Source organism: Paroedura picta, chromosome 1 (assembly GCF_049243985.1).
Source record: "Paroedura picta isolate Pp20150507F chromosome 1, Ppicta_v3.0, whole genome shotgun sequence".
In the NCBI taxonomy this organism is placed as follows: Eukaryota; Metazoa; Chordata; class Lepidosauria; order Squamata; family Gekkonidae; genus Paroedura; species Paroedura picta.
In genome coordinates this window covers 163,041,908-163,068,090 of record NC_135369.1, presented here as the reverse complement: position 1 = coordinate 163,068,090, position 26,183 = coordinate 163,041,908, and the positions used below count along the sequence as shown (strand labels likewise).

The following is a 26,183-nucleotide window of genomic DNA, read 5'->3' as shown; positions in this document are numbered from 1 at the left end:
CTGTGTTTTAAATACTGGCCTAGGAAGAGGACTTGGCAGAATTTGTAGAGCAATGGTCCCTTTTCTTAAGTAGAATGCCTTGCTTTCCACATTTATTTTTGGTCGATAAATAAAATGAATTCTGTTCTCCCCCTGCACAAAACTTTCCCTTTTAACTTTGTAAATAAGGTTGCTAGTCAAACAGAGATCAAAGTGCTGTGTTATATAAAGTCGCTCTTCCTTTGCACCTCCTACTGTTCTGTTAGACACAATTACCATTTCTGCACAAGGAAAATTTTCCTGGACAGCCTTGGCATGTTGGCGGCATATAGAGTCCGCTCCACATGACGTCGCCAACATCCCGAGGCTGTCCAGTAGCCAGGTCGCAATTTGGCCATTTTAACTCACAATTTCAGGAATTGAGAAAACTGGATTTACCACTCTAAATTTCACGAACTAGTGAGCAACCATAGATAAGACCATATGGAGGGGGAAACATGTGGTAGTCTGGCCAGCTTTGTCCCGCCCTCACAACCCCCCCTCCCCTCTCCATTTCCTGCTACAAGTAATTTTTTTTAACGGCACGGTCCGTGTTGCAGCGTGACCACAAACCTACATTGCCAAAGGTGAAATAAAATCTTTAAAGTGTCCACAATCTTTTTTGGGTCAGCCAGGCAAAACACAACCTATTTTTTGTTTTTTTGGAGGTGGGGAATGAGCTGGGTGTGATCGGGCAGCCTTCTCCCAATCATACTGAGTACTTTGCTTTTAAGCCAAACATTAACACAAGGTCTGAGCACCAAACATTAACACAAAATGTCTTTTTGGGCTTCAGTTACCTGTCCTGCCTTCTCGCAATTTGGGAAGGCAAAAACAGCCCTGTTTGCATTTTCTGGAGGTGGGAAATGAGCTGGGAGAGAGAGGTGGGTGGGTGATCTGGTTGCCTTCTCCCGATCGTACAGGGGTCTGAGCACCTTGTTCAAAAGCCAAATATTAGCACAAAATGGACTACAGTTATCATGTTCAGGGTCTCAGAAATCCACCCAGACAGAAATAAACTGCAAAAGAACATGAATTCCAAAAATGGGGGGGATGCTGTATTGTTCTGGCATTTCTCTAAAGCAACATGACAGTGTTGATTTCTATTAAAAATGCATCTATGTTGTGGCATTACTGCATAGCAACATGGAAGAGCCTTTAAAAAAATAATTTGAGAGCTGGGGGGGGGGGAGGATTTCAGTCCACGAGAGAAGTGCTGTGCTGTGATTGGTGGCTTGCTGTGACTGACACGTCAAGGAGTGGAGGGAGAAGTTCATGTTGCTTTCCTTGCAGCCTCGTCAGGAAGCAAAAAGTTAATGCTGTGATGAGGCAGAGGGGAAACACAAGAGGGGTCTCCCTGTGAGGAGGGCTGCAAACGCAAGATTTACCATCCCACATTTGCAAACAGGAAGCCTCTTGTGTTTTACCCCTCCGTGCGGAAATGGTCAGTATAATCACCTATATACATTGAAAGAGTTAGGGAACCCTGTTGCTGCATTGTAAAGCAAGCAGTCTGTTTTGATCCCAACCCAAGTATCAAGACAGTACAAAAATAGTTGTCCATTGCACACACAAAAAGTCTTGCTTTGTATTTAAATACTTGTTGATGATCCAGCATTTCAAGTTATTATTTTAACTCAAAATCGTAGTCCTTAAAAGTTCTCTATTCAGTTCAAATGTCACACAAAAACCATAGTTTAATTAAGATAACTATAGTTTGATGATTGTCTGAATATTTATGTTTATGTTTAGTAGGTTTATATCCCGACTCTCCCTACAAGTCAGCTCGGGACAGCTTACAAATAAAAAGGCAAATACTGCAAACTTTACAGTAGTCAGTACAATAAAACAGTAGAATCAATACTCCACCCCCAGTTAAAACTTAAAACAGTCAACCCAAAACAATAGCAATAACAAGATGGCGGACAAAAAAAACAACAACTCCCCAACCCCGCTGCCCGTATCACATCATTACAGCATATGGTGAATGTGGACCAGTCCATTAACTTTGTCTGGTTAGGGTACAACTTTAAGTTGGCTTATTAACTACTGTATTAGTTATGGTTTCCTGTGACGTACAACAGTGGACGTTCTGCCTCGTTTATTTATCTGTGGCATGTGTAGTTTAGCCAAGAGAATTGTCTGGCAGTCAAGCAAGGGATGTTTGAGATGGCTTGCCATTTCCTGCTAGTGTTCCTGGGAGGAATGATCACCCAGATCCTTGGAGGTCTCCCATCCAAATGCCAGGCACAGTCAGCCCAGCTCAGCTTCTGAGTTCTGATAGGATCAGGCCTGCCAGGGCTATCCAGGTCAGGGCATTCTGGCTCAATCCAGGCATGTCTTCAGTGCCACTTCTGCAGCAATGGGTACAAGGTGTGATTCCAGTTGTTCCTATATTTAAAAAGTTGGGAAAAGAGAGCAAAGCTGATGATTCCAATATTTGTTGAATGATTGAATCTGAATTATTGTCAAAGAGTTAAATCCTGTTTTCACAAACTGTCCATAGCTAAAATGGTTTCATGCCATGTCCAAACTGGGCCTTCCCTTCTTCTGGGAAGGTCAGAACACACTTTATTGGGTTGGGGTGGGGAGACAATACTTACGTGTGAGCTCAGTCAGATCACAGGTGCCCAATTTGACTTGTAATCACAGGTATGATCATGGTAACTTCTTTACCCAAGTAACTATCTGAACCATTTACAGTAAAGTCCCATTGTGAGTGTAGAAAAGCCCTCCTGCATAAATCAGTTTTTGCATAGTTGATGGAAAGCTATGAGGATGGCAGCTCTCTTAACTTCATCAGGCAGGCCATTCTATAAGGTGAGAATCACAACAGACATTACAAATGTATGGCCAGTGAATGATGGCCCTTCTCGGATGAATAAAGCTGTCATGGCAGAGCATAAAGGTAAACATAGTCCTACAGACATGAGGGCCAAGGTCATGAAGGGCTTTGTATGTTATAACCAATACCTTGAATTGAGTCCCGCAATTGATGGGCAGGCAATGGAATGACCGCAAAATAGATGTAATATGCATGCTTACGTCTGTCTCCTGATAACGGCCAAACCACAGCATTCTGCACTAACTCTGATCTCTGTGTTGATTTTGTGGGGAGAACAATGTAAACTCTTGATGTTAATGTGGCATGGATTCCGATGACCCAATTGGCTGTATCAAAGTAAGGGGCCATCCTACAGGCTATGCTGACCGCTTGGCTACCACATCAAAGGGAGATCTGGATAATGATATGTGGAGCTGGGCATCATCAGCATATTGATAACCAACCCCAAAACTACAAATGATTTGGCCTGAGGGCTTTACATAGAGAATGGAAAGCATGGGAATTCAGTCCCGTGAAACCTTTCAAGATGGGTTCCACACTGGTCTCAGACCCCTGAACCTGGTCCATTACAAATGATTTGAACCAGTTTAACACACGTCTCCCAAATACCTACTTCTGCCTCCAAGTGCCCCATCAAGATGGCATGGCCTGGTCTAGAATACCAAAGTATACCAACAGTCAAATACTTAAAGAAAATTGGTACAAAATGTTTTATAGGTGGTATGTAACTCCAAAAGTGATCGCTAAAATTGCCAAAAATTGTAACAACAAATGTTGGAAATGTGATGATAAAGTAGGTTCTTTTTTTCATATGTGGTGGAGATGTGAAAAAGTTTATAAGTTTTGGGCAAAAATACATACTATTATGCAGAAAATGTGGGGTCTTAGATTCCCTATGAAAGCTGAAGCTATGTTATTAAGTGTTCCTCCTCAGTGCCTCCCAACCCACACACAGAGCTTCTTCTTCTACGCGACGACGGCAGCAAGACTAGAATTGGCCAAGAAATGGAAAACGCAAGAACTACCCTCGACAGAAGACTGGCTGAATAAACTAGCTGACTTTGCCAAGATGGCTAAACTGACACTGATAATTAATGGAAAAACAGAAGAGGCCTTTCAAGAACAATGGGGCCCTTACCTGAACTATCTAAAAAAATAACACAAAGGGGATTGAAACAGGGAACCAAATGTATTAAATGAAGAGCATAGTCCTCTTTTTTCTGTATTGACAACATAGATTGCATATATCTTACTGTCTTTAATTTTGGAAAATAAAAATAAAAACTTTATAAAAAAAAAAAAAAAGATGGCATGGCCCACCCTTTTAAAGCCTGCAGTTAAACCCAATAGGAGCAGCAAAGAGGCATGACCTTTGTCTACATTCGGATGGATGTCATCAACTAAAGCTGGCGGAACCTGAAGCCAGACCAAAATGGGTCCAGAAAAAGAGGAGTTATTCAAGAATATCTGGAAGTGATCCACTACTGCTCTTTCAATCACTTTGCCTGGAAAGGAGAGATTAGAGCCTAGGAAATAATTAGCTTCATGTTTCTGTAGGGATTTGAGAGGAGGTAGTAATTGACTGATAACCACCCTTTTTGAGTGGCCAAGAGAAGGTGCCCAGAGTTAGTGATTGATTTGTGACAGATATTAAGAAGAAGAAGAAGCGTTGGTTCTTATATGCTGCTTTTCTCTACCCGAAGGAGGCTCAAAGCAGATTACAGTTCCCTTCCCATTCCTCTCCACACAACAGACACCCTGTGGGGTGGGTAAGGCTGAGAGAGCCCTGATATCACTGCTTGGTCAGAACAGTTTTATCGGTGCCATGGCGAGCCCAAGGTCACCCAGCTGGCTGCATGTGGGGGAGTGCAGAATCGAACCCAGCATGCCAGATTAGAAGTCCGCACTCCTAACCACTACACCAAATTGGCTCTCAAAAGGCGTAGTGATGTGGTCCCCATGTTATTTTAGCAGCCAGGCACTGTGTAACTAACTTTTTATCTTCTCATGGTCTTGAACTTCACTCCTAATCCTCATTCCACTTGATTTTATAATCTATTGCTGTCTGATCCACCTGTTTTGATGTCACATCCTCTCTAGTTTGTTTGCTTAACAGATCTGATGTCACAAACAATCTTGAATACTAAGATCAGTTGAGTAAATTCTAAGATCAATGGAATGCTTTTGTTATATTGAACTGCTATTTTCTAGGTTTCATCTATGAACGGCACCTTCTGGGTACAAACTGACTGTGTCAGTCCAGAGTCCCAAGCTCTTCGAATGGAAGTACATAATCACCCCTTGCTCCTTAGAATGAGAAGTTATTAATATGGGTTCAGAATTTGCATCACAGCATCAAAAGTATTGTAGGGTAGTACCGCTCACCATCATACTATTAGAGTCCAGTAGCACCTTTAAGACCAACAAAGATTTATTCAAGGCGTGAGCTTTCGAGTGCAAGCAGCCTTCGTCAGACTATGATCTTCTTACATGACAGGAAATATATAGCAAAAATCAATTCTGTTACATCTGTGTCACAACCATGGCTATATATTCCCTGTCATATAAGAAGATCATAGTCTGACTCTTTTTATTGAACTACTTCAGACCAACACGGCTACTCATTGAATCCATCATAGCATTAAACAAACAAAGAACAAGAATGTTACACTGATCTTTGAATGTTCTTGATATAACTCACATGAAGTTTGATTTTTATGGGCAGGATAAGAGCTACATAACAATGCTGCTTGCATGGAATATGCTGGCAATTATTTTGTTCCAAACCATGTAAATGTCACCTCGGTAGACATTAAAGAAAACATTTCTTGGAAATCACCTGCTGCTGTGTTGTGCTATAGAATATGTCTCTTCTGAGAATGATTATTCTTCTGACAGTGCAGTTCAATGCAGAGCAATTCCAATGGACTGTTTAGGATTGCACTGAAAGATTCTCAGGTTCTCATGGAGGGATGGAAGGGTTCCTGGTCACACAGCCTTTTTAAAAATAATACAGGTCTATACATAGCAGTAAGTTGACTTAAGGTATTTGAGAATTGTATGAGCATTTACCATAATTCTAGGGAGAAGGGACTACAGAACTCTGAGATTCAATTTTGCTTGCTGGGATGGCAGGCTAAAAATCTAATAAACATAAATAACAAACATAAAATATCTCTGTGCCCTTTGGATGCACGCTTTCTTTATATTTTTAAAACCCTTCAAATAACTTCAGAAGCATGTTATTAAAATGTTGACATACACAAATGAGAATATTATTTCTGAAAGTTCAACCATGGGTTTTTATGTACTGGTTCAGTTGCAAGATTACTTTAAAAATAGTATTCACAATGAAAGTAGAAGTAACAGCTACGGTATATTAGCAACAACATACCTTTCACTTGTAGGCCACTGGAAGCCTAGTTGAGACTCCTTCAGGTACTAAAAATTGGGGTACACAAAAAAAATCTCTTCTTCCGAAAAAAATCTTTTTTGTAGTTAATTACTTCAACATACCAGTATGAATAACAGGTGGAAATTCATTCATTGAATAGGAGGTTTTCTAGTTTAAATAACAGGGCCCTTCTCAGACACAGGGTCCTTCCCCCAACTGAAGCTGTGAAATTCCCCTGGCAGGACCTACACCTGGTCATAGATTAGCAACTGCTAGCCGAATGCTTTCACCTGCCCCCTCTGCATCCAGAGAGGGAGGAGGGGGAGGCTCATGCTCAAATGAACCTGTTTTCTCCATGGGGACTGCTGTCTGGAGACCAGTTGTAATTCCTGAAGATCTTCAGGACTCCCCATGAAGTTCCAAAACAAAAACTTGTTGATCCCACGATGTAGAAGCTGAGAAACAAATTGATAATTGGCTGTGTGATAGTCTGTTTATTCAAAATACACTTTATTGCACAGCCAATTTTTTATTCTTTTCTCAGCTCCGCTGGTGGTTGGCAACCTAGCTGGCTGCACATGGAGGAGGCATTAAATTAGAGTCCGCCACTCTTTACCCACTACACCACACTGAAGACTGAGTGGGAAGTGGGGGGAAGAGGAGGTCCAAACCATGGTTTATGCTTTTGCCATGTGGGCAGCTCCTACAAAGGCCACAATCCAGGCATGGGTCCTAGTGCACAGTGTATCCCTGGGTGCACTAGGCTTTGCCTTTAATAGGAAATAATGGAGTTTGGGTGCGGCACCCAAAGAGGGTACCCCCCAGAATTGGACCCCCTGTCCCAAACTTCTTGTAATTTGGGGGGTCTTCAGAGAAGAGGGTCCTCAAGCTACACTGAATGTTTTAAGTCTCTAATTCAAACCTCCACCCTCCCAGGCCACAGACAATATGGAAATGTGAAAATTGCCTTTGACTGTAATGGTGCCTTTGAGTTTAATGGCTGAATCCCTTTGGAGATGTCCAAATTGATTCAGCCAGCCCTGAATCTGAATCAGCTGATTCAGACGGCTATTCAGCAGTCTGAATTGGGTCCCTCCAAACCCAAAAGAGGCTGATTTTTTTTTTTGGCACATGCCTACTGCCAACTGGACCAGTCTTTTCTGCCATATTAATGTGTGCCAACAATGCATTTTTAAGCCAACAACAGAAGAAAGTGATTTTGCATATCCCCAAACACTTAGAAGTGTTTCCAAGTTTAATTATGGCATTCCCAACACATTTGTGTTGCCTGCTGCCATTTTTCCCCAGGAAAATCTGTCAGATGCCAATACTAGGTGAAACAGCATATTAATTATCCATCTGATGAAGTCAAGAAATAGATTAACAAAGTCTTAATGGTACCCAGAAAAAACCTGTTGCAGGACACTTCCTTCCTTCCTTCCTTCCTTCCTTCCTTCCTTCCTTCCTTCCTTCCTTCCTTCCTTGTGCACCTACCACTGTTTCTCTGGGCACCAACTGCACACACACACATACACACAACCTCTAGCCTATCTTTCTCAGCCAATTATTTTTTCCCTCCAGTAATCCAAGGCTAGTGTTAAACTCATATTGATATGTGCATCTTGCTTTTAAAAAATGATGGAAAACAAAAACAATAGTGGAGCTTGTACATCAATGAAAGGGAAATGACTATTTACATTCTGCTAAGATGGCTACTGAGGAGTAAATACACCTTGAAGAATCTCTAGTTCCTACTTCAAAAAACACACTCAGCATGGATATGAGGGCAATCTAGGTGTGGCATCTTTCACCCCATTCATCACCAGGGTTGATTCTGCTGATCTGGCTGGCTAAGCAGATGACCCCTATCTTCCTATCTGCTCCATTTGCATCCCTCCCAATGCTGCACACTTGGTGAAGAAGACAATCAACCTAGGTAGGAGTATAGCATTCTTCTGTCAAGGATATAGGATAGCTTTGCTGCCCTGCTAGAAGCTCCAAATAAGTTTTTTAAAAAAACCCAATGTCTCTATCAACAAGATAGAGTTCAATGAGATCTGAACACAATGGAAAAATGGGCAAATGAGAACATGATGCAATTTAATAAAGATAAGTGTAAAGTTCTGCATCTGGGTCAGAAAAATGAAAAGCATGCCTACTGAATGGGGGATACGCTTCTAGGTAACACTGTGTGTGAACGAGTACTTTTGGATTGTAAACTAAACATGAGCAGGCAGTGTGATGCAGCGGTAAAAAAGGCGAATGCCATTTTGGGCTGTATCAACAGGGGCATCACATCAAAATCACAAGATGTCATAGTCCCATTGTATCCCCACTGGTCAGACCACACCTGGAGTACTGTGTGCAGTTCTGGAGGCCTCACTTCAAGAAGGACGTAGATAAAATTGAAAGGGTACAGAGGAGAGCGACGAAGATGATCTGGGGCCAAGGGACCAAGCCCTATGAAGATAGGTTGAGGGACTTGGGAATGTTCAGCCTGGAGAAAAGGAGGTTGAGAGGGGACATGATAGCCCTCTTTAAGTATTTGAAAGGTTGTCACTTGGAGGAGGGCAGGATGCTGTTTCTGTTGTCTGCAGAGGAGAGGACACGCAGTAATGGGTTTAAACTTCAAGTACAACGATATAGGCTAGATATCAGGAAAAACATTTTCACAGTCAGAGTAGTTCAGCAGTGGAATAGGCTGCCTAAGGACGTGGTGTGCTCCCCCTCACTGGCAGTCTTCAAGCAAAAGCTGGATACACACTTTTCTTGGATGCTTTAGGATGGTTAGGGCTGATCCTGCATTGAGCAGGGGGTTGGACTAGATGGCCTGTATGGCCCCTTCCAACTCTATGATTCTGTGATTCTATGAAACCGACCAATAAAGGAAGACCAATCACACAGGACAAATAAAGAAGAAAAATTAGGCACCGTAACACTATCTGGTTTTTCTCATTGGTATGCAGAATACATATTCCACAATTCAGAAGAGAAAAATGGGGGGGGGGGGGAGTTGCAGAGTGCAGACACAGCATTCAAAGTAACGCCCCATCTATTCAACTTCAGTGAAAATCTGAAGTCAGCTATTGCATGCATAATAGGCCTAGGAAAACTTGTTATTTCATACCTGTAAAAGCTACTTCTTGTCAAAAGTAGATTTTATTGGACTAGGCGAACAAATGTTCTGATTCAACATAAGACAGCTTGATAGAAGTACCTTCCATATGGATTGCATAAAAGGGGTTATAAAAACATATAAAGCATTAAAAATGATGAAGAGGGACTACGTATGTGAAAAAAGAAAGAATTTGCTAAATGTCAAGAGCAACCCTTTCCAACCCCCTCAAATATTCTGCTGTGCATTCTATTTGGTTGAAAGGTGGGACATCTATCAACTGATGTGCAGCAGTTTCAAAAAGAAATTACAACATCTGCCTTAATGTGACTGGTTTACTGTGACAGCCTAGTTAAGAATTTTTCTTTTCATATATTTCTCATGAGGACAGAATGGATTCAGTGTGATGTCTGTAGTATATTTTCATCTCTTCTCTATGAATTATTTGTGTTCCCATCTGCAATTTATTCTGAAAGCTTTCTTTTTGATTTCCTGTAGGATGCCGAGAATTTTAAGGATGGGATTTAGCATTCAAGTGCCTGCTGAGATGAAGGCTAAGACTGAAATTAATTCTTGACATTCCTGGGTCCTTACTAAATACATAGAAATAAGTAAACAAACAGCACATGTTTCATCTGCATAAGCAAAGTTCGAGGCTTGTAGATTTTTGCAGTAGGCAGCACTCACCGAACAAGTTTCAGATAGTGGTGCATTTCGGTAATTTTAGACTCTGGATTCAGTAATCTACCCCTCCCCATATAGCATTTAGTTCAACCCTAAGAACACTTTCCTGAGAGTAATGCTGTGCAGAAATTTGAGCAGATCTGCATAGCAACGCTCTCAATGTGTGTTACATCACCAAGGGCATGCTGAGCCATTAACGTATCCCGGGAACAAGCTAAAGCACCCAGGTTAGAAGGCATGACATCAGCTCCCTCATGGGGTTGTTGCAAGGACAGAAGGGAGAATCATGGATACTATTTCAAGCTTCTTGGAGGAAAGTCAGAATATGTGATAAGGCAGATGCAGAACATGGTCCACCTCAGCAAATAAAAAACAAAACAAATACATTCTTGGGGTGTAATGCATATTTAATCAGAAGTATGTCCCCCTGTATTCAGTAGGCTTATTCCAAAGCAAATGTGTACACTGGATTGCAGACAGCTACAAAATCCCCATAACATATGGAAGATGGGAGTCCAGAGAGAATCACTGCACACAAAAACACTCACAGTAGTTCGTAAAACACTGCACACCATTATTTAAGTGTCATGTGAGAGAGGTGTTTGGGGAGCATTATATGAGCAATCCTGTAACTTGTGAAATGGATGATGCATGGATTTTCCATGGAATTATAGCTTCTGTCCATGTGAAACACTGATGGGATCTTGCACCATAATGTCTGCAGGGAGCTAAAACCAAGGAGACATCTCTTCCTTATCCCAACTTGACTGTGGCCAGTGACAGACACTAGTTTCTCCTTTTCTGTGGAGGCAGCGGCATGCATGGACTCTTTGACCTTGGTGTAGTGCTAGAGCACCTGTAAGCAATCGCTGTACTTTTAAGGAAGGACTGCAGAAAGACTTAAAAAGCAAGGCAAGTGCAAGGAAATAAGCGTAAACAGTTGGAAGCAGTGGAAAGTTTAGGAGCAGGGATGGAGGAAGTAAACAATTAGTCAACTTTGTTTATGATCTGCAGAGATTGTGGAATAAAATAGCATTATGAGGTTCTGCAGGTCTTGGGAACACGAACGTCAAAAGTTAGGTGTTGAGCAGTCTGCCAGCTGGGAGAAGTGAAAGAATGCAATTAAGAACATTGCAAATTAGCCTTGCTGCCTGGAGCTGGAAGAAACTCAAGGATGCCTTGCTGTGTTCCTAAATAGAACAAAGTCAGAGATGGGCTGTGAAATCAGCCTTAAAAATGCTGCCTTGTGGTGGATGGGCCAGGTGAAAGGGAGGGCACTGGAATGCAAGTCTCACCTGGTGCTCCTGCTGAAAGGATGTGCAGAGGTGTTTCACCTGCCATCTCTGATATATGTGCTGCCAACATTCAGGACAAAAATAGTCAAAGTTCTGGGCGTGCCCAGGCAAGGAGGAGGTGAAGGAGAATATAGAGAAAATCAGAGAAAAGAACAAGAAGCTTTATAGATCAGTTAATTCTGGTCATCATTCTAATACAGAGAAGGTTTTCTGTCAATGTCAAAACGCATTTATTGTAAAAGCAAAGTGAAAATGACCCTGCAGTGTGAAGAAGCCCAGTAAAAATAAAAATGGTGCTTAACTAGGAACTGTTTTCTTACAAAAAAGATTGAAATGGAAAGCGTCGTGGTAAACTGAGCCAGCTTGGTGTAGTGGTTAAGAGTGGCGGCCTCTAATCTGGAGAATCGGGTTTGATTCCCAATTCCTCACTATGAAGCCAGCTGGGTGTCCTTGGATCAGTCACAGTTCTCTCAGAGCGCTCTCAGCCACACCTACCCCACAAGGTGCTTATTGTGGGGATGGGAAAGGAAGGCAGTTGTAGGGCACTTTGAGACTCCTTTGCGTAGTAGAAAGTGGGGTACAAAAAATCAGCTATTCTATTTCCAGCTTGTCCTTTCAAGCTTTGTTCTTCTGGGCCTGTAAATGTAAGTGACAGCTACTGTCTGAAACAGTTGGGGATGTATCCAACCATGCAGTTCTAATTCATGCATTATGGAATGTGTAGGTTGAGTGCAGGGTCTCCACAATGTCTGTAACAATCTGTAAGAAGCAGGATCCCTGTGGAAGAGTGGTTCTCACCCTTCCTTATGCCGTGACCCTTTAATACAGTCCCTCATGTTGTGGTGACCCCCAACCACAAAGTTATGCAAGTGTTCTTTCACAGAAATTAAAACGAAGCTGACCAATAGTGTGAAGATCCATTGTATATAAATTGTTTTTTTCCTGGGGTTTCTCAGTTCAGCTCTGCCTCTTGTCCCACCATGCCGATCTCGCTCTTTTCCACTGCTCCAGACAGACTAACGCTCTATCTCGATCTACCCCGCAAGGCTGTTATGTAGATGGCTCCCCCCCCCCCCTGCCAGCCAAGCTGCTTGCCCTACCGTGACCCCTGTGAAAGTGTCGTTCGACCCCCAGGTTGAAAAGCCCTGCTGTAGAGCTTGCTCCTGGGGCTTGTGACCAGTGCTACAAACAGGGAAGAAAAGCATTGGGGGGGGGGGGGTCAAGGGAGAGCAGGAAAGAACCCCTCTAGTCTTAGCTTCCTGAGAAAGGGCATATATGCTTCATGTCAACAAGGAGTACCTTAGTTATATTAACAGATAACTGATTCATAACCATCAGGGAGCAAGGTCATGCATAACTCTAACAGTAACTCTTCAACTTCTAACAGGATGCCTTTTAGAATGAACATAATGTTTAAATATAATTTGCATACAAATAACTTACCTTCAGTCACATAATAAAGATTCATGGACTATCCCAGATTCAAGACTTTATCATAACACTTTGGTATTTACTTGGATATCAGAATGGATTAAAAATCTGCTAGCCAGGGACCTGGCATTTGCGAAATACGGTTCAGCAGAAGGTATCCATCATTCACTATGGCCAATAAAGAGAATAGTGAAGGAAAAGATACTCACTTTCAGAGAAGTGATTTATTGAGGATTTGGACTAAATATTAAAATAGAATAAGCTCAAACTCTTATTGTTAAAATCTACACTTGAAGCTGATCTGATTTTTTCCAACAGGAAAAAAAAATACAATGTTTAAGATATAAAGATAAGTTAACCAACCAAGGCCAAATTAGGATAAATATTCAGTGGTTTGAATACCTCCCAATCACAGCTAAGCTTAAATCAGAGATGAGCAAACTTACAAAAACAGTGAGAATGATGACTGAATTTGAGATGATACTGCAACAAGATAATCTGTACATACAAGGTCAGGTTTATGAATTATTAGTTAAATTTCAAACAAAGTTAAAAATGGTATGGTGAAATGGATGCAGAACTTAAACTACAATGTAGGTTTAACTGAATGAGAACAATTATGAACTAAAAACATCAAACCTTCTAAATGTCAAACTTTGACTGATTATGCATGGGCCAGGAAAGGCAGGCCAGCACCTGCATGCCGCCAGGACTAATCTCACTTACGCATGACGTCATCGCCGTCTAAGCTCCCTCCTGGCCCTGGCCCGCGTTACGGCCTCTGATGGCCCACAGCAAGTGAATGTGGATTCTTCTACATTCCCTGTCCTGCCATGGCAGCCAGCAGAGGGCTTAGCTCTAAATGACCTTAAAATATAACTCTAAAATATAGATACGAGATTACAAAACTATGAAAATGCAATACTGTTTGACCGATCCGGCAGTCTACTTCAAGAAAGAGGAGAGCAGTGCATGGGATCCAGAGCAGATATCAGATCTTTGTTAAAACCTGGTGGAGAGATTGTGTTAAATTTCTTGTTCAATTCTAATTCAACAATTTCCTGTTGGATTCTGCCTTTAAAGTTACTTTGTAAGAGGACAGTGCTTTTAGATCAACAAGAGAATGACATGGAAAACTAATAAACTTGGTGGTTTCTGAATACTGCAATTTTAATGTCAGATTTACGTCCATTGTTTCTTTGGCATAAGCACTAATGTGCTTGTTCAATCAGAAAGTAGAAGACATTGTTGATACATGATTCTAAAAATTACATTGCTAGATGATTGCACTGGGAGAGTCTTCTAAATAGTTGGAAGAATAATAGTTTAGCAGCAAAAATATGCCCTTCTGAAATCTATCCCAGTAACAGCACCAGAGAGGAGTTTGGGTTCTCATTTAATTGTTGGCAGGGATGGGGGGGGGGGGGGGTGAGAATGAACAGGGGTAATGGCAAGGCCAGATATGAAAATGACACTGGAGCATTCAGCTGTACTGTGCTCTGGCTGTAAAATGTTGTACACTTCCCCTGAGAACTACATCTCATGTTTTGCTAATGATTTCTTAATGTTTAAAATCTTGCAAAGGTTAGCATTTGGGTAGAAGTTATGAGACCACAAATGAGCACAAAGTTAAAATAGTTTAAACATATTAATACGCTTGAATACACCTGGCATTCCATCAGGTATCTGGGAGAAAGTAAATTTGTTTCAAACCATAGGACAATGCCTTACGTTGACCTAATTGATGTGTTTTCTCATCTGTAAGTGCTCCATGATTATCCCAGTTTCGACGCTCTTAAAAACTATTGTCAATAGTTGAGGGCTGCAGTTGGAACAAATTCCTGGGAGTAAATGCCACTGAATAAAATAGGAATGCTCCCAATGTTCACCTGCAGTAGCTTTGCAATCATGATTTCACTTGTGACTATGCGATAAAACTGTTTGCGAAAATAAGCTAAGGGAGGCTCTATTGTGGATCCAGAATTTGGCTGCTTTCTACCTATCACCCTGCTAGCCTCTCTGCTGAACTGACTTTTTTGGAATAAATGTGCAAGCCCACACTTACCTTTTTCTTTTGCAATATATGGAAGAGAGCAGAAATATCATTAGGAAAGGTTGACTAACTTGTTCCTAAAACAGGCATTCCATCCCAAGTACAGCAGCCTTTTCTGAAGAGTGTTTCCTTTACCCCTAGCAATTGCTAACTGTTAAAACCATAAGGGTTCAGATGTGAATATCTGTTTGTGAGGTGGGTGATGCTGCTCAAATGAGTTTCTAGTTTTGCAGCCAGCTGGCAATTGCGGCAGGGAAAATAATGCTGATGTGGGTGGGACTGGGAAGAGGTAGACTTTCCCTTTCCATAAGGATACCACCTTGATCTTGATGCAATCTTTCCAAGGTTGGAAAAGGTTGAGAACTACTGTGCTAAACAATTCCCAGGCTTAAGACCCTGTTGGGCGGAAGTCTGTGAGGAGTCACACTGAAGAAAAATCTCTACCTTCAAGAGAAGAGATTGACCACTTACTACCCTTTGCTCACAAGAGTGAACAAGAACAGCTTTAAAAGGACATAGGGACTGCATGCTGCATTGCATTTAAACAGCCAATATGCGGAGGACAAGTTGTGACGATAATGACGTCGCAGGCCACTTCAACTAGCCCTTGATGAGAAAAGTGGAGTATAAATAACTCATAAGTACAGTGTGAACTCTTCATAGAGTAGCAAACCCAAATAACTGCTGTGTTGATTTTGTCACTTAATACATTCTCACTTTTAAAAATACACAAAACAAACATGAATACACAAGCATAGTACTCAACTTTGAAGACTCAGTAGCCTAAGATAATAAAGTAATTACAGCCTGAAAATCAGTATTATTTCAGTGATGAGGGACAAACTAGATGTTACCTTTTTTAGCAAGTTGGACTCTCAATCACCCATCGGCTGCAGGGAAGGTCATTTTGAAAATGGACCGGACTGCAGTCCTGCTTGAAACTGCACCATAGGGAGAGAGGGGCACCCCTTCCCCTCCACAACATGTCCCCAGCCAAAAGGAGGGATAGAATGCAGTTGCTTGCATAACTTTGCAATTTGTGGAATTTTTGGAACCGTTAGAGATGGCAGAAGACAGCAGAACAAGTGCCCAGAGAATACGGGCTCTGCAGTGCTAGCTCATGAAGTGCCCTGAAAAGTACTAAGCAGGCGTATAAAAGTGCATTCGGTAAGCAAAAACTGTCCCATGATGCCGTCAAGGCCATGCCTGAATGTACTTTGTATAATTAATGTCACATCTGCACAACAGCCCACACAGTCCATGGAGAAAGAAACAGAAAAGGAATCTCTGGCTTCGTTTTGCTCAGGGACTTCCATAGCCATGCAGAGAACAAGTTCATTTAGCTCATTTTCCCCAAAAAGCCATTTAAATTGATGCCACCAACCTATGGGCTAAAGCACAGGTAGACTGCAGGGACTAGGTGAATGCCTTTGCCATGTAGGCAAACTCGGAAGAATATGAATTGGATCTTCGATTTCCCTTTTCGTTTTGACTGCCTCATTCATTTGACGGACTTCTCTTTGATTTAGCACCACTTTATCCGGTACAAATTTTGAACTCATCTCAGTTTTTCATCTCATTTCCATAAAAATGTCACACTGATTGATCAAAATACAATGCGAGGCACTTAAAAAAAACGAAATAATACAAACGAAAGGGTCTCAAGAAGTATAGCTTACATTGAGAATGAATATGGCAATCAAGACATAGGACCCAGCATCCCAAGGCAGATTGCACTTCTCCTGGTTTAGACAGAATATTTCCATAATGAATTCCACATCTGAAGTTGAACTACTTAACATTCTATTGCTTTTCCAGAGTATCTTTCCAGGCAGATATGCTGATTTCATTATATTTAAAGTTTGTGGTATTCAAAGACTTTGGGTTATTTTTATAATGTGCCGTTCAAAATACATTTGAACTCTGCTTGGGACGAAGACAACATTCATCATGGTTCTTCACCCATGATGTGACCCGTTACCTCCAGACTTTCCCCTATAACATGGCTCAGTTTATCTGCATTAAGAATGGAATCCATGTCTATTCACTTATTTATTTACCTTTCCCCTTATTTTAAGAAATGTAAACATTGTTTAAGGACCACTTTGAACCTCATTGGGGTATATTTGATATTTGATATACCCTCTCTACCAATATTCTCTTAAGTTCAATGTGGCTTTTCTGGAAATGCACTCAAGGAGAGAAAGTGGTGTGTTGATAATGGAACACGGTGAGGAGACTTCCTAATCAGCCTTACCAGTTTGAAATGCGATGTCTATATTTACTTTTTCTGCACTGAATGTCAATTTTGTAAATGCAAAAGGAAAATGGCAGGTTTCAGTTTTCTGACATCGTTTCTAGTAAAGCAGAGGAGGGAGACAGATTGTAGTTTTTAGGAGAGAGATTTGAAAGAGGCACTTCTTGTGACTAATACTATAATTATTTTCTTCTGTGATCTGTTTTATTTATTGCATATTGATTATTATGTGATAAAAAAAATCTTTGTGTGTACTGTTGCCTTAAATTCAGGGCGATCTGCTGTTATAGCTAGCCTCTTTTTAAGGGAATCTTCTTACATTCAGGATTGCCTTCCTGTTGAATAAACATGGTCGATTCTAGTGGACAGTTTTAAACTTTGTGTCTGACCTAGAGACCATGTGCTAGCACTGGCAGCTAAAATGTGTGGGTTCCCATTATTCAGAATAGTCAACTGACGAAGGAGAGGCATTAGAAGTTCTCCTTGGGAATGGATATATTGTAGACAGGAGGAGTATCCCTTTTAATTGCACCCACTTGGTGGAATGTATGAAATAAATAAAATGTTTAATTCTCTTTAGCTTGTCAGAAATAATGTTTTGTACATTTTCAGACTGTATTTTCCTGCATTTCAATAATATTTCTAAATCAATATGCTTTAGACTCAGTCTTTTAGACCCAGGCTTCAAAGCATTCATATAATTCCTCTAAAGCCCATACAAAGCACTTGTAGGGGGGAGTCTGTTTACAGTATGAAACCAAATTTGAAAGTAATTTAAGGCCATTGTCTTTCTTCATTGCATGGAGCAACATTGGAGCTTACAGCACAACTGCCCACAGCCGAAATACTTAATTTCCATGAGTAGCCCTGGTGTGTGTGCAAATTACAGAAGTTCTTCTCTCAAACGTCTTCTTGCTTTGAGCACACCTATACTAACTTTCTAGTATAGGTGGCTGAGATAGATGAAGCACAAACTAATATTGAAGTTAGCTATTTGTAAACAATGTGCCCAACCGCACCACACCCAGGGCTTAACTCAGGGGTAGTCAAACTGCGGCCCTCCAGATGTCCATGGACTACAATTCCCAGGAGCCCCTGCCAGCGTTTGCTGGCAGGGGCTCCTGGGAATTGTAGTCCATGGACATCTGGAGGGCCACAGTTTGACTACCCCTGACATGGTTAACAGAGAGTCTCTGCATTTTTCTTTTTCCCTTTGAGATTCTTATAGAAATGTCACCAACTGCCTTCACTTGCCAACAAGCCTAGAGAAAAATGTCCTTTCTCTTTAGTAGAGTCTTGGCGTACAGAAATGAAGTTTGGCCTGGAAGTAAATAATACCCCGTGAACATAACAAGACCTGAAGCCTCAAGCTACTGTTCACAATTTTCCGCTATATCTATGTGTAACTCTATCAGCTGACTGAATATCTACTTGGTGCATTGGTGCAAAGTGGGTTCTACCCATTAAGCTCATGCTAGAATAAACTTTATTTATCTTTAAAGCAGTACAGATTCCTGTTTGTTTTTGCTACAGTATGGGTTGTAGCAACCAGCAGGAGGGTGGATGGCTGGGTCACGGGGCCATTATCTGTGCCACCGCCTCACTTCCACGGGTAACTCAGGTGTATTATGCATGGCAAGAAACTTTGCAAAAAGTCTGCCCCAAAGGACATTGGTGTGTTCATTTCTGCGTGTGGGGCTGGTTTCGCCACAGAGAAGCCGTCCTACTGCATTTTCGATTATGCACAGCATCCCCCTCCCCCCAGCAGCCACTGTGTCTTTTCAGTGCAGTATTTAAAACAAGGTTTAAAATTACCCTCCTTGTATAACAGTCTTGAAAATGCCTGTTTTTGCATGCATAGATGCTAGTGTGTTTTTGATTTCCTCCCCTGTACACCAGTGAGGGAATCGGACAGCCTCTAGTCTAAGGTGACCAGATTTTAACATTGGTAAAGCAGGACACCATTGACCCGGGGGGGGGGGAGGGTTCTTGATTTAAAATTTGGTCTATATGGAGCAACAAAAAGTTTCATAGAATGCATAGAACGCAAAAATAGTATTGTAATATATATATATATATATATATATATATATATATATATATATATATATATATATATATATATATATATATATATATATATATATATATATATATATATATATATATATATATATATATATATATATATATATATATATATATATATATATATATATATATATATATATATATATATTAATTTCAGCATAAGTACAATTTGCCAGGTGCCCCCAGATGTCCCTCCAAAAGTGGGACAATCTGGTCACCTTACTCTAGTCCCTCATCGATTAATGGAAGTTTGAGGCACCCCTTGTTTGGTGCAGACCCTCCCATCTCTTCTATGACAACATTACATCAGCAGAGAATTAAATGTATTTATTCCCTCAGAGACATTTGCAGGCATTCCAATACACTCTCTGCGAGGAACAGCATACCTCTGAGGGGGAAAGGCTGTAGTGTTTTCAAAAACTCTGTGCCTCCAAGGAACTCTCTGTGCCTCCAAGGAACTTTCTTGTTGAGGTCTCCATGTCCATGAACTACAATTCCCCTAATGCCCTGCCAGTAGCATGTGCCCCAGAGTGGTGGTCATGTGACACTGCAGCTGACCATGGCCTGCCAATGAGCATCTAGCAAAATGGAGGAATCACTCCCCACTATTTGCCATGGTAAGTCTGTCTTTCAGATGCATAATCCTCATAGAAAAACACAATCATTTTTAAAAACGATGATTTAAAAGGGTCAGCGTGGTGGCCTCAATGAAAACCTTTACATGCATCACCCACCCTAGAAATGAGAGAATATAAGTCTGGGGGAAAACCAGAAACTATGGTAAAACCATAGAGTTTCTGACAATTCCTATAGCTACCCCATGTTGCAAAGAGCCTCTTGTGGCGCAGAGTGGTAAGGCAGCCGTCTGAAAGCTTTGCCCATGAGGCTGGGAGTTCAATCCCAGCAGCCGGCTCAAGGTTGACTCAGCCTTCCATCCTTCCGAGGTCGGTAAAATGAGTACCCAGCTTGCTGGGGGGTAAACGGTAATGACTGGGGAAGGCACTGGCAAACCACCCCGTATTGAGCCTGCCATGAAAACGCTAGAGGGCGTCACCCCAAGGGTCAGACATGACCCAGTGCTTGCACAGGGGATACCTTTACCTTTACCTTTTACCCCATGTTGCTTAGAGATTTTCCTAGATGTCATGAAGGACCACGCATTTTTCAAAAACTGTTTCTATTCAGAGTAGTAGTAGGTAACGAGGTCTGTCAGTGGGAGGCCTAATGAAAGACTCAAATAATCAGAGAGACATATGTAAGACTTGGGAATAGGGTGTGTACATTTCCAAGGGGGATGTGTTGCCATTTGTATGTGGCCTGTTTTACTCCTGTGTGGACTGAGAACTTAGAGAATCTCTGCAGAGCAGGGAAAGTGGCTTTTTGAAGACCACAGTTACTAACATCCTCTGACCCTGGAGAAGTGCTGTCCCTCTGAGCAAGAGGCCTTGCTAATCTATTTCCAAATCACTGTAATTTAACACATCCCTGCTTGATGGAGGCTCTGCCTTCCTAAAGAAATAATTACTATTAATACAATGAGTCATTGCCACATTGAATGTTGTGTTAAATAAGGCTTTGCTCTGGTAGCTGTGCTTGACAATTTTATTTAGGCCTTTGTTGGGTTTCGAGCTGGTGTTCGTTCTCCTTCCTCGTATTAATTTTCTTCCCCATATTAATTAAGTTTCTACATATTAATTTTCTTGTATCAAAACTGGTTGTTGTTTCCATGTAGAGATGAGGAAATAGAGGTTTGGGTGCATGGGGAAAAAACAGTGGGTATTTCTTCACAATTATTTGCATCTGCTTCTCAAACGGTTGCTGGCTTCAGCCATAATCACGAGATCTGTCGCACAAATGAAGGAGAGTAATAGAGAGAAACCAACCAGATCTCTAATTTCTCATAGAATCATAGAGTTGGAAGGGGCCATACAGGCCATCTAGTCCAACCCCCTGCTCAACACAGGATCAGCCCTAAGCATCCTAAAGCATCCAAGAAAAGTGTGTATCCAACCTTTGCTTGAAGACTGCCAGTGAGGGGGAGCTCACCACCTCCTTAGGCAGCCTATTCTACTGCTGAACTACTCTGACTGTGAAAAACTTTTTCCTGATATCTAGCCTATATCGTTGTACTTGAAGTTTAAACCCATTACTGCATGTCCTTTCCTCTGCAGCCAACAGAAACAGCATCCTGCCCTCCTCCAAGTGACAACCTTTCAAATACTTACAGAGGGCTATCATGTCCCCTCTCAACCTCCTTTTCTCCAGGCTGAACATTCCCAAGTCCCTCAACCTATCTTCATAGGGCTTGGTCCCTTGGCCCCAGATCATCTTCGTCGCTCTCCTCTGTACCCTTTCAATTTTATCGACGTCCTTCTTGAAGTGAGGCCTCCAGAACTGCACCCAGTACTCCAGGTGTGGTCTGACCAGTGCCGTATACAATGGGACTATGACATCTTGTGATTTTGATGTGATGCCTCTGTTGATACAGCCCAAAATGGCATTCGCCTTTTTTACCGCTGCATCACACTGCCTGCTCATGTTTAGTTTAATTTCTGCCCCACTTTTGTGTCTGGCGTGATCGCAATGTTCAGTTGCTCCACAAAGGCAACTCAGAACGAAGCAGGTTTTCGCGGGAGCTGTTTTTAACTTGCCCTTAATCTTTCCAGTCAGAAGGGTCACTAACAACAGTGACTCCCACAGTGGGTTCCTTGGACGATGGATACACACTCTACAACAGCCTTTCTCAACATTTTTACCCTTGAGAAACCCTTGAAACATTCTTTAGGCTTCGAAAAACTCCACAAGTGGCACAATTGTGTAGAATATAACCATAGCTGTGTACATGCTCAGCCAGGGCCCCTTCCAACCCATTACAGACCCATCAATGACCATTTGGGGAGAAGGGAGTGGGCCGAAATGACCATGTGGCCATATCACCTAATAAATGTTTAACAAGCTTTAAAAAATATATAAAAATTAATTAACTCCCACCCATGCAGGAAACCCTTCCAGGGCCATCGAGAAACCCCAGGGTTTCACAACCCCCTGGTTGAGAAAGCCTGCTCAACACAGTAAACTATTTTTACATTTAAGAGTGAAGTAGAAAGCAGATTTTTAAGTCAGAATAAAAAGGTCTGCTGGCTATCAGGTGTTTGAAATATACTAGTCAAGATCCTCAGAAACCACAAAGCTGTCTCTTGCCATTGACTCTGTGAAAGGGATCCTTGGGATACTCTACTAGCAAAAAAGTTTGTGGGGCTACTCATGCGAATAGATTAGACAATGTTTGTTAAACAAATAGAATAACTGCAGATATTGGTATATCCTGTTGAGGATGGAGTAGTTTCAATGCACTGAGGCTCTGGTTTTCCGAGCAGCAAACATTCTGCATTGCAATATCAGATTTGCCTGAGAGGAAGAGGGTCCTGGATGTAAAATAATCCCCCTTAAAGAATTACATGCAAGGTGTGTGTGTGTTATTAGTGTACGTAACTTTAACTTGTATTCAAACGTTTTGAGGGGTTCCAAATGGGCATATGTAGAAAAGAAATCTGGCACTTCAGTTGAATAGGGTAGTACAGCACCCTTTGCTCTTAGATGCAAATATTGTCTCAGGGTATCTGAGCTACACAGTGCTGAGTGTAATGAGTATTTCAGTGACATAAAGCAGGAGAACTCTGGCATTTCAACTTCTGTTGATTTTACAAGATGTTTTCCTTGGCTACAAGGACCACAGAGCTGTGTCCGAATACATCATTTCATAAATTACCCAGTTCCACACGGAACTGCAGTAGGGATTGAAACACACAACATGCTTTCCTCTTAGGAAAGAATCCAGTGTTGTGTGTTTCCAAGTTCTTATCATAACTTGCCTGCCATAGTCCAGAGATTTTGATTAAATGCCGGGGGGGGGGGGGGATCTGCAAACCAGCAAGTCAGGGTAATTCTTCTACACTACTCAGGTGTCTTCAAAAAGAACCAGTTGGAAAATAGAAGTTTACAGACATATTAAGAATGTCACTCAAAAGACAATCTTACTCAATATCTGCAGAACCCTCTATTTGCATTAATATTTCTATCAGAAGTACAGGGGCTCAGTGCTCTTTCAGACAATCGTTCTGAAACACTATTTTATTTTTCTGTACCGAAGAAGGAATCAGAGATTCACCTGTTCATCTCAAGGGCAACCAGACCTTTCTGGGGATATGTTTTGTAAACGTACATGCCAGATCCACACATGTTTTAGAAGCGACATGTTTGATTTAATTTAAGCAACGCTTTCCAACGGAAACAGACACTTGACAAAGCCTACAGCATGTGTTCTTTTGGTGATGCACATCCACCCCCCTCTTTTATTAATTTGCATACAGTTTTTGTGAGTTCATAAGGTTTCACATCCAAATCACGATACAGTTACTAACTGATATGCTGTTGTTAGCCTCTGTAATAGTTACAAAGGGTTTGGCATCAGGATGCATTTATTCATAGTTGACCATACATTTGTTTGTGTGTGTATGTTTTATATTAGGTTTTATAAGGTATGGGTTACCAAACTGAGATGGAGATACCAGCACAGAGAGGGGGGGAGTGCTGGATAACAAAAGCTGGCCTCAGAGGAGTCTCTTTAACCTTTTCAGTACAAGATTTCGTTCTTGTTCCAGGCTTTTGCTGAATACAGTCAAACTCCTGGGGTCTACTTACAGCTCTGAAGTCTGGTTCGATGGTGCTTATCGTCTGACAGGAGGTCAATGAATGTGTCACTATAAGAGACATGGAGTCGGCTGCTCCACTGAGGGTCTCCTTTTCCTTTTCTTGAAAGGTACGATGATTTATCTTTGGGGCTTCCACTTTTCCTGTCAACGGCATTTAGCTCCATCAGTTCCAGCTCATGCTTGGCCGCCGTCTCTAAAACTCTCTGCTTATTGTAGTATCTGACAAAGTTGTTGATGATGGGGTGGATTGGCAGTGCGATGGCTATTACCCCGCAAAGAAAACTGATGGCAGCATTGAGTTTCCCCAGTGTGGTCTTTGGATAGATGTCCCCATAGCCCACAGTCGTCATGGTTATTATTGCCCACCAGAAAGACTGAGGGATGCTCTTAAACAATGTCTCCGGGTGGTTTTGCTCCATTGTATAACCGAGGGCAGAAAACACAAAAATCCCAACAGCTAAGTACATCAGCAGGAGCCCCAGTTCCTTAAAGCTCCTCTTCAGGGCATAGGTTAAAGTCTGTAGACCTGAGGAATGGCGTGCCAGCTTGAAAATCCTTGCAATCCTCATGATTCGGAGCGCTTGTACAGCTTGCTGCACATTGGTTAACTCCATCAGTCTGGCCCCCAAATGGGTCAATATCAAGCTAATGTAGAAGGGCAGTATTGCAAAAACGTCAATAATGTTCATGAAAGAAAGAGCAAAATGCAGCTTATTCGGAGAGGAGATGAGTCTGAGGATATACTCAAGGGTAAACCAGCCTATGCAAGCTGTCTCGATCTTATCCAGTACTGGGTGCTCCACAGATTTTCCTTCAGAGTCCACCACCTGCAGCTCTGGAATGGTCCCCAAACACAACACTACTGAGGAGATTAGGATAAATAGAAAAGACAGGACCGCCGTTACTCGAGCTGGGTAGGAAGATTCCGGTTTCTCCATGAATTTCCAAATGTATTTTTGGCATTTTTTCCAGCGGTTTTCTGAGCTGTCCACTCCCAAGTCGTCCAGAATCAACTGGACCCTGCGGGCTATCTCTTCGAGCTCCTCCTTTTTCTCGCTGAGATGAGTTTTGCAGCAGTCGTCCAGGAATTTAAGATCCACTTTCCAAAATTCCATTTCGTTCTTGAAACAAATGGGGCATATTCCTTTCTTCATGTGAACCTCCCCAAAGTAATACACGTCGACGATGCATTTGAAGGCATCAGGATCCCTGTCAAAGTAAAATTCTCTCTTCCCAGGGTCGTAGTCATCGCAAAGGGAGAAAATAGTGTCATATCCCCCTGGCAAGCAATTCATAAGCTCTGCCAGTCTTGTAGTCGGGTACTGGCTTAGATGATCACTGTACAACACCTGCCTTACTCCTCCAACATTGACAATTATCTCTATTTCTTCACTGTTTTCTGACCCGTCGCTGTCCAGATCTTGGAAACTAATGTCATCTGCCATGTTTAGTTTCTTGCAGCCTTATTGTTCACCCACGCACAATTTTTTTTTTATTGAAGCAGCTTTACCAGAGCGATTGAGAATCAAGTCAGCTGTATATTAATAAATCTCCACTGAAAAGAAGGAGCAGGACTCCAGAAGGGTTATGGAAGGAAGCCTATAGCCCTGTGGGACATGCCACAAGCAGCATGCAAGGAAGAGATGAAGCATCTGGCTGTTTAGAAGCCAAAGCAGGGCTTTTTGACGAGAAAGCTGTTGCTCCAACAGATTTGTACAAAGCAAAAAACAAAAAAAAACAAAAAAAAGGGAGGAGGAAACGCTTAAAGAAACTCACCCCAACGCTTGTGGTTGTTTTCAGTTTCTCTTTTTTCCTGTCCTTTATTCCTTACCAGAGACTCTTGGACTCTCAATAAATCCCTTGGATAAAGAAAAATGAATTGACAGTTCTGAGGATGGGGGAAGTCATCTCAACTACAAGCTTGTTTGTCATGTCTCAGCTTCAGAGGCTGACCGTGGAAATCTGTGGAGTTTCCTTGGACAAAATGATCTCCTTGAGTTTTGCGCTGGCTAGTTCTCGCAGCGACGTGAAGCGTGCCAAGAAGAAAGTTGTGCTTGATTTTTTTTCCCTCCCCCTTTGCTGTTTTAAAGCACAGTAGGAATTCCAGCCTGACTTCAAGAGCCTTTCACAGTCTACCCTCTTCTGGCGAAATGCTGCAAAAACACGAGGTGTGCTGGGGAAAACCATCAGGCAGTGCAATGCCCATGTAGATACACAGGGCAATGTTTTCTTACAACCCGTTTGTTCTTAATTACGGGGGCAAGGGGCGTATACAGCGTTTGATAATG

At 41.8% G+C, this 26,183-nt stretch overlaps 1 protein-coding gene across 2 annotated transcripts; it reads right to left on the bottom strand.

The window, feature by feature from the left end:
* Nucleotides 1-1,603: 1,603 nt before the first annotated feature.
* Nucleotides 1,604-25,976, bottom strand: KCNF1 (potassium voltage-gated channel modifier subfamily F member 1). Of its 2 annotated transcripts, XM_077310698.1 has the most exons (2): nt 23,885-25,976; nt 1,604-2,409 (listed from the first exon to the last, which is right to left on the bottom strand). In XM_077310698.1, coding segments are annotated over exons 1-2 (1,458 nt in total). In that variant the 5' UTR covers nt 25,341-25,976; the 3' UTR covers nt 1,604-2,407. The 2 variants fall into 2 exon arrangements, with proteins under 2 accessions (XP_077166813.1, XP_077166805.1); XM_077310690.1 differs by lacking the exon at nt 1,604-2,409 and having other exon boundaries at nt 23,445-25,976.
* Between the last annotated feature and the right edge of the window lie 207 nt (nt 25,977-26,183).

Excerpts from the sequence above, each read along its gene's own strand:
- KCNF1 (XM_077310690.1), bottom strand. The coding sequence starts at position 25,340 with ATGGCAGATGACATTAGTTTCCAAGATCTGGACAGCGACGGGTCAGAA.